The sequence below is a fragment of the Numenius arquata genome, chromosome 11 (genome assembly GCF_964106895.1).
Source record: "Numenius arquata chromosome 11, bNumArq3.hap1.1, whole genome shotgun sequence".
In the NCBI taxonomy this organism is placed as follows: domain Eukaryota; kingdom Metazoa; phylum Chordata; class Aves; order Charadriiformes; family Scolopacidae; genus Numenius; species Numenius arquata.
This window is the reverse complement of record NC_133586.1, coordinates 23,368,127-23,376,018: the sequence shown is the minus strand read 5'-3', so window position 1 is coordinate 23,376,018 and position 7,892 is coordinate 23,368,127. Positions and strand designations below refer to the sequence as shown.

General features: G+C 54.4%; 1 protein-coding gene across 1 annotated transcript in view; it reads right to left on the bottom strand.

Annotated features, from left to right (window-relative positions):
- Positions 1–1,271: 1,271 nt before the first annotated feature.
- Positions 1,272–7,892, bottom strand: part of TRIP4 (thyroid hormone receptor interactor 4) — a 33,417-nt gene continuing 26,796 nt past the window's right edge. The window contains exons 12-13 of the mRNA XM_074155864.1: positions 5,978–6,080; positions 1,272–1,475 (exon numbers count right to left, since the gene is read on the bottom strand). Coding sequence (XP_074011965.1) covers positions 1,408–1,475; positions 5,978–6,080 — 171 coding nt within the window. The 3' untranslated portion in view covers positions 1,272–1,407. The remainder of the gene's footprint in view (positions 1,476–5,977; positions 6,081–7,892) is intronic.

Sequence of the window (7,892 nt, the reverse complement as noted above, 5' to 3'; positions counted from 1 at the left end):
CTACGGGCACCACAGACATTTCCCCTCACTCTCAAGGCACATCCACCCAAGAAAGGAGGACATCCATGATACAAGAAGAGAAACGTGCAGGGAAGTTACCAGTCACAGCTGGTTGGGACCCTACTGGTGGACGTGAGGGATGGGGACAGGCTGGGAGAATGGCGGGGACGCAGCTAGAGGAGGAAAGAAGCAGGAGAAGCCCATCTTCCTCTGTCATGCAGAACAGCAGCTCCCATACCACCACCTCTGTGCCAAGCCTGGGCAATTTGGGGCTGAAACACCCGTGAGGGTTTTCCAAATGAGGAATGACGCAGGCAGGCACCAGATCCACCACTTCCAGCATCCCCAAGATCCCACAGAAGAGGAGCCGGAAGATGACTCCCAGGGCAAACACCAGCATTGCAGCGTCCAGCTGCTGAGCTTCAGCTAGGGCGAAGGCTTCACACCCTCCTCCTCCTCCTCTCTGATGGGGTAGGAACTGAGGAGGAAGGCTGGGACAACCTGCAAGCAGTGACTGCACCAAGGAGCCGGCAGTCCTGCTCTGCTCCCCACCATGTCCCTGGGGAGGAGGAGAGACAATGGCAGCGCTCGGGGGTCACTCTGTCCCCTTCAGAGGCTCCAGGGAACCAGGAGCACTTAAACCCCAGAGAGGCAGAGCCTGGAGCAACGTGGCAGGGAAGGCTCACAGCCCAGCAACCACGGCTGTGGAGTGTGTGGACACGGCCGTGTGGGGAGATGCTGAATATGAAGGATTAAAGAAAAAGGAGAAATTAATCTCATGGAGAAGACAGAGCAGGTTTTTCACTCAGGCACACAGCTGCTGGAGGCGAGGGGCAGCTTTCGTCAAATCAGGAGAGAGAGATGTGAGTCTGGGCACTTCCTGGCAATGCCAGGAGCTTGGAAAGCCTCTGAGCAGGAGCAGAGCCCACCTCTCACCCCAAGTTCCCGCCATCCCTGAGCTCTCCAGCTGGTGGGAGCTATCTCCACCTCGTCCCCCGTTTTTCGCTCTTTCCCTACGAGGACAGCGCCGCAACATGGCTGACCCCATCCAGCCAAAACACTTCGGGGCACATTTTGGGGAGGGAGACGCTGCCAAAGCCAGGATGGAGCTACCTCCTGCCTGCCGAGATGGATCCCACTGTCCTGGGATCCGACACTCACAGGAGATGCCAGCACTTGGTTGACTCCCATCCCACCAAGCTCCATCTCCCACCCACCCTCATCCATGGCGTGTGACTTCCTGGGAAGCACAGGGTTGTTGGGCGAGAGGTCGGTGAAAACACGTGTCTTTTAATGTTTTTGGAATACAACAGATAAAGCAATACCTAAAAGCGCTCTGGGATCCATCTTGCGCCCGCTTTCCAGAGTGGAGGACCATGCGTGGGAATGGCACAGCTCCCCCGTGGCTCACCCCATCGCTTTCTGCTTCATTAACCCCTTCTTTGCTCCCTGATGGATCTTTGCATCCAGCTTCCCTATAAAGAGGGGATTAAGAAGAAAAAAAAACCCATAACAAACCCTCATCACTCTTTATTTTTAAATGCTATTTGCAATGCAAATCAGCTGGAGGCAGCGAGGTCTCCTAGTTAGTGTGTTCCTGTCACATTCAATTATCCTGCTTGAGGAGCCAGGCGTTTCCAGCCGCTGTGGCTTCCCCTCCGCAGGCGTGACACCGGGGAGCCGGGGGCAAGCGTGTCCAACGCGGCAAAGAGATGCTGGAGCAGGGGAAATGCAGCGAGGAGGAGAGTAAATTAACATCCAGCACTCGCCCGCCGCTACCGAGGGGGAAACCGATCCCTTTGCTCGCCCGCAGGATGCGTGTCAACACGTTCCAAGGAGATGGGGGACTGTCAAGCACCGTGTCAGGGACATGTCTCTCCACGGCGTGGTGGAAAGCCAGGCTCGGGGACAATAAGCCCCCATCTTGGGGATGATAAAGTAGTGGGGCACAGAAGGTGACGGGGACTGACTGCTCTGTTCTCTCAAAGTGCCAGGTTGATGGCCTCCAAGGCCACCATCTGGGAGAGACATGCTGCCTTTGTCACCAGGCAGGACCTCAGGGAGACCAGGCCAGCTGCTCCGGTGGGACCCAAAGCAAAAGCTGCTTCTCCTTGTCCCTCACAGCCCTCAGTGGCTTCACTGCCAGCTCTGCTTTCCCACCTGGGAGAGGAGCAGGAACATCAGAACATGGGATTTGGGCAACTCCTGCAGAAGAAGCCAAAAGCCAGGCACAGTGAGCAAGCCAGGAGGGCAATGCACTGCCTCAGAGGAGCTGGGAAGGGTGGACCTGGTCCCTGGGGAGCATCCCCTGCATCCCTCAGGAGGGACATGGGCAGCCACCATGGTCACACCATCAGGAGGGGAAGCAAAGGGATCAGAGCTTGATCCCAGGGGGATGGACAGGCAGAGCCCATCGCAGTGAAATCCCAGTGAGGTGGATGGAACCAGAGCTGGTGGAACCTCATCCGGGTCCCTTGGTATTGTCCCTCCAGGGAACCAAGCCTGGGGTCACCCCGTGGGTGAAGCACAGCCCCTGCAGTCCCTGGGAGATCTGCGTTGCTCCAGCCCAGCTACAGCACACAGCAGATCTCGGCCCTGGTGGGGACCAGATCCACCAGGCTCCAAACCGGTCCTGCTCTGGGCACTGCTCCAAAAGCTGCCAGTAAGTGCCCGTGTGAGGTGAGAAGCAGCCACTTGTCCAAAGAAAATGGCTCCAAAGCAGTCAGAGACTATCACCTTCTCTTCAAACCAAGAAAAATTCTCAATTTCAGCTCAACAGAGTCCAACAACGCTTTTCCCAGGAGAGGCAGGTTACAAAATTGCTTCCCTCAGGATGTCCCGCCAGGACAACCCAGCCTCCCTGAAACCGGGCCTCCTCCTTCAGCTTGAGTTGTGGGTCAGCCGTGCTCCTGTCAGAGCTTGAGAAGGAAGACCAATGCACCAAACCCATAACACACGCAAAAAGAAAATGTGAGTAAGGGTTTGCAGGTCCCTGTGCCATAGATCTGCGAACTGAACTGCCACCACAGTCAAGTGGAAACTGGGAGGAGGAACCAGGCGCTGCCGATGTCTAGGCACAGCAGTTGCCACCCTGCAGCCCACAGGACACAAAAGGCCGCCTCAGAAACTCTTCCACCAGCAAAAATGAGATAATTAAAACGGAGGCCAAGCAAAAGGGCAAAACAGGGCATTACTTGGAGTGTCTGTTTTCAGACAGTGTTCTCACCCTGAGCTGTGAAGTTTGGAAGATGCTCTCCTACAAGGTCTGGGAGATCTACCATGTCCTCTGCCACCCTGTGTGGGAGAAGACTTACCCCATCTGCCCAAGGATGGGGAAGAAGCCCCCTCCTTGCAATGGCTGGAAACAGCAATGGGCAGGGCCAGCAGGGCCAGACTGTCCGGAAGTGGCGTGTCAGACCACCACGGGGTTTTTGGCAGGAGAAAGGCAGTGAGTTCACACTCGCTCCATGCTCTGATCCCCCACCACCAACACTGTAGTACCTCCAGGGCTGTAAGCCTCATATTTAACATGCCTGCCTGCTCCTCCCAGACCCCAAAAGCAATGAGGAAGCTCCTCGGCTCTATCAGCTGGCAAAGATCAAACATCACGTGGGTAACCTTTAGGAAAGGGCTAAAAATAAGGCAACGGCCCCAGGGTCCCCTTCTCTTTCCACTCACAGATTTAAGGACTCTTGTCTCACGCTGCGACGTGTCCCTTTGCCCGCTCCTCTGCGCTCTTACAGCCATCAGCTGTTGAAGGGAGGTTTCTGAGCAATGCTTGAGAGAGGCTTCGGGGAAGCTTTGCCCAGATTCAAGGAAATCTCCCAGGAGAATTGCCACTGAGCTTTGTCCTCATGCGCTGAAACTAAGCGGGGATGTGTTTGGGGACAGCCATGCCCCCAGATGCAACACAAACGCGGTGCCCATCCCTTCCACACAAACAATAACCCTGGCAGCAAAAATTGAGCTTTGTTACTTTTTTCTTTTTTTTTTTTTCCCCATCCCCGGGCTGCTAGAAACAACTAATTTGCAATGGAGAAGCATTCGGATGTCATCGCGGTGAGGTCCATGCTGTTATCTGGCAAGGAAAACCACTCTGGCTTGGCTTCCCAACAAGACAAACTGGCATTTTGTCATGGCTTGAGCCAGGCTTCAAGGAGACCGGGGCAGCCGGCAAGCTCAGGTGGGGATGTGAGCCGGCACCTTCCCCTGCTCTGCTTCCAGCTCGGAGAATTAAGCTTTTGGCTGCCTCGGATGCGATGCCAGCTCCGATTAAAACAGTGCCTTACCCCGATGAAAGGTCAAAGCCTTCCTCACTCCTTCCTTAGGCTGTCACAAACATCACCCAGACAGACGATGTCCCCTCCGGGAGGGGAAAATGCAACTCCACAGTCTCCCCCGCTGCTGCTCTTGTGACAGCTCCTGTCGGAATGGAGGGCAGGAGAGGCAGGGCCAGCAGCAGGAGTGGGCAGCGCAGGCAGCTGCCAGCACAGCCGGCTTCCTTCCAGCCTGTTAGACTGATCCTTCTCCAAGCAGGAAAGTGTCACAACACAAAGGAGACGATGTAACAGATGGGCAGGGGACCGGCAGCGCCTGCACCCGGTGAGGCAGGCCCGGCAGCTCCCCTCCTAACCGCGGCCAGGCGGAGGCAGATGTGGCAGTGAAGGGGCACGAGAGAGCTTGTACGAGAGCAAGGAGAGGTTAAAACAAGAAAAAGAAAATAATAAAAAAGGATGCAGCGGCTGCTCCAGCACACAACAGCGACGAGGCTGCTCTACCGCAGCAAAGACGTTTGCATCCTAAATAACTGGGCGCAGCCCTGCTGCTCCCCGGCACACTGGGAAAGGCCCGTCCCCGGGGTAGGACAGTGCCGCCAGCGAGATCTGAGCGATGCAGCTCACCAAGCTCCATTTGTCGCCATCGGCTGAACGCACCTCCCAGGCACTGCTACAAAAAGCAGGGGAAAACTCAAATTTTTTGCCCTGCTCAATACACCAGCAGGGCAGGAATACCCCCAACAACCAAAGCTGTGCTGTAACAGTGCTCCTCTGAGCGGAGAGGGGGGCAAAAACCCCTCAAAACCAACAAAAATAACCCCACACCATGCTTCAAAAGCTCTTATTAACCGGTCCTAAGAAATCCTGCCGCTTGTGTGCCACTAGATAACTACTCCCAGAGAACCGCGCTGCAAACGAGAAAGAAACCCCAGTCATCAGCTCTGCTAAACAAACAGCCAAGACTATTTCTGCTTATGCTGCTTTTAGCCCGTCAAATTAATTTTTCACATCCCCTGAAAGCGTGTACGGTGCCTTCCCCAGGCTGTGTGGTGGGGAGGCTGCTAATAAGGAGGAAGCTGACTGCAGGCTCCCCAGCGGCTGCATCCCTCCTCCAGCCTTTTTACGGCAGTGGGCAGGAATAACTGGCAGCCTGCGGAGGGGCTGGTGGCTCATAAAAGGGACTAACGACACTGGCAAGCAGAGCGCGGACAGATGCTGAGGCGCTTCCCTGCGAGCTCTGCCAGAACATCCCATCCTGCCGGCCGGCGGATGGAGAACATCCATCTGTCCCTGCAGCTCTTGCTCCTTCAAGCCCTCACTGTCCTCGCGGGGGAAGAGGGTGATTTTTGAAGCGCAAGCAAGGAGCTAGCACAGATCTGTCCCAGCATCCCTGCAGCCGCACATATCCTGACCCAGGCTGATGCCAGAAGCGGATCAGCTGCAGACACGAGCGCTCTTTGACTCCCGAGTGTTTGCAGAGGCAGGAAGAGGCATGTACTTGGAAGGAAGCAACATCTGGGGAAAGGGGAACCGAAGACAAAAAAAATATTACAGATGTATTTGAGTCATTAAACAAACACCTACAGATCAAAGAGCACAGGGCAAAGGTTGCGAACTCATATGCCAAAGGCAAGCAGAGGTGGTGATGAGAGCAGGCACGAAAGGCCAAGGGGGGCATCTGTGGAAACTTTACTACTTACAGATTTTGGGTTTTCCTTTGATGGGAAACTTCACAACCATCTCCTGGGGATTAGTGCAGATAAAGACAAATGGAGACCCAGACTCCTGGCTCAGATCCGGACACTGCAAAACACAGACACACACACAAAACAGAGTCAGACCACCTGCCGCGGGTGTGAAAAGAGCTCGGCAGTCAGGAGCAGAGAAATTTAAGAGATGGGTTATGTCTAGGCTGTAGCAGCGCAGACTAAACCAGATCGAGAACTTTGAACAACAAAAAACCAACCAACCTATCACAGATTTGGGTCTTAATCAAAATGTGCCCTTCACTAAGCCTCTTCTCATCACGCCTCTGCCACAGCTTGCTCCCTTTCCGGATCTGCTTACCAAGCCACTTCCCTGAACACTCCCTAACCCTTTTCAGCCCCCTTTAGCACCGAGCTGTGTTTCACCACCTAAAAAGTGTGGTTTCACTGATCTGAAGCATGGGGTGTCAGCAGAGAGGCCGTCAGAGGCCCTGCCCTCCCAAACTTCCCTGCTCACTGCCTGCTTTGTGCCAGGACAAGCATGGGACCAATTTTCAGCCTGAAGCACTCCCGGATTCAGTGGACTGGGGATGTGGGTATCCCTGATAAACCTCAGCCGGTCACGTGCAGCATACCAGCACCTCAACCCAAACAACTTGATCAACCCAACAAGAGGATGACCACCAGAAGGGTGGCCACTTCTTCTACTGAAGTAGCTGTCCCAGCTACAGATACATCCCAATCTCTTCCCCACAAAGCTGAGTCTAAACACCAGGGCTTTGAGATTTGGAGAGTGCTCAGTGTCCTGCTGTGGGACACACAGTCCTTGAGATTTGACTGTACCTAAAGGGTGGGTGGAAGAGAAAACAGTTGCAACATGCCTGGTCACTGGCTCAGAGAGGCCGGCCGTCTCCATGCAGGGTGGGCTCTGTGCACACTCCACCGAGAGGTTTCACTGTGATGAAGACATGGGCAAATTTTACAGGCAGAGTATGAACAGATCACTTCTCTCATGAACCACAGTGAGAAAAGGAGAAAAAAAAAAAACCCTCTCAGGGAAGGAAATGTACCAAAGACCTATCTGGATGCAGCTCAGCCTCACTGCTGTTCAGAAGTGAAATGCAGAACAGTAATAAAAAACTGTATATAGCAACCATCACTTCGGATTCTCCGTTAGCTGCAGACCTTGCACTGACAGGCACAGGGGCACTGGGGATGCTACAAAGGTGCTCCAGCCCAGGAAACCCGGTTCAAACAGAGCACGGAAGCGGTTTTCCTTCCATGGGAAAACTGCTGCCTTTTTTTCTTTTGCTCTGCTGCCTTCCTCAAGCAGATCCGTCAAGGCTGCTGTAGGGGACAGGATGCCAGACCAGATGGAGCAGTGTGTCCTGGCAAATCCCCCATTTGTTACTAACAAATGACTCCTAGGCCGAGTGTTTGAAAAGCTCTCACCGACCTGCCAAGATGAGTTTAGATTTGCCCTGGAACAGCTGGGCACGAAGCAGGGAGCATCCTGCTCTCCCTGCACTGTAGCAGGGTCTGGCAGCGCTGTCAGTGGTTAGGGGAGATTTACAGAAGCCCGACACCGGGACTGGATCAACCGGGGAAAGAGTTTCCAGCCCCTCTCGTTTGATGACAGTGTGTAAGAGCTGTTCACTGAGCAAGAGAGGGAGATGTACGTGCACTGAGCTGCTCTGTACAACACCCGCAGCGGGGGAGAAAGAGCCACACCGATGTACATCGCACACGGGTGCCCTGCTGTACCGATCTGGGGTTGGACAGGTTTCTTCCTCTTTCTTTTTTTGGCTGAGCCACGTTTCTTGAATTGCTTCCATTGCTCCACACCAATGCCAAGGATTCTGATTTCCCATCTGCAGGGAAGGAGGATCTTGGAAGGTTAGAATGAGCC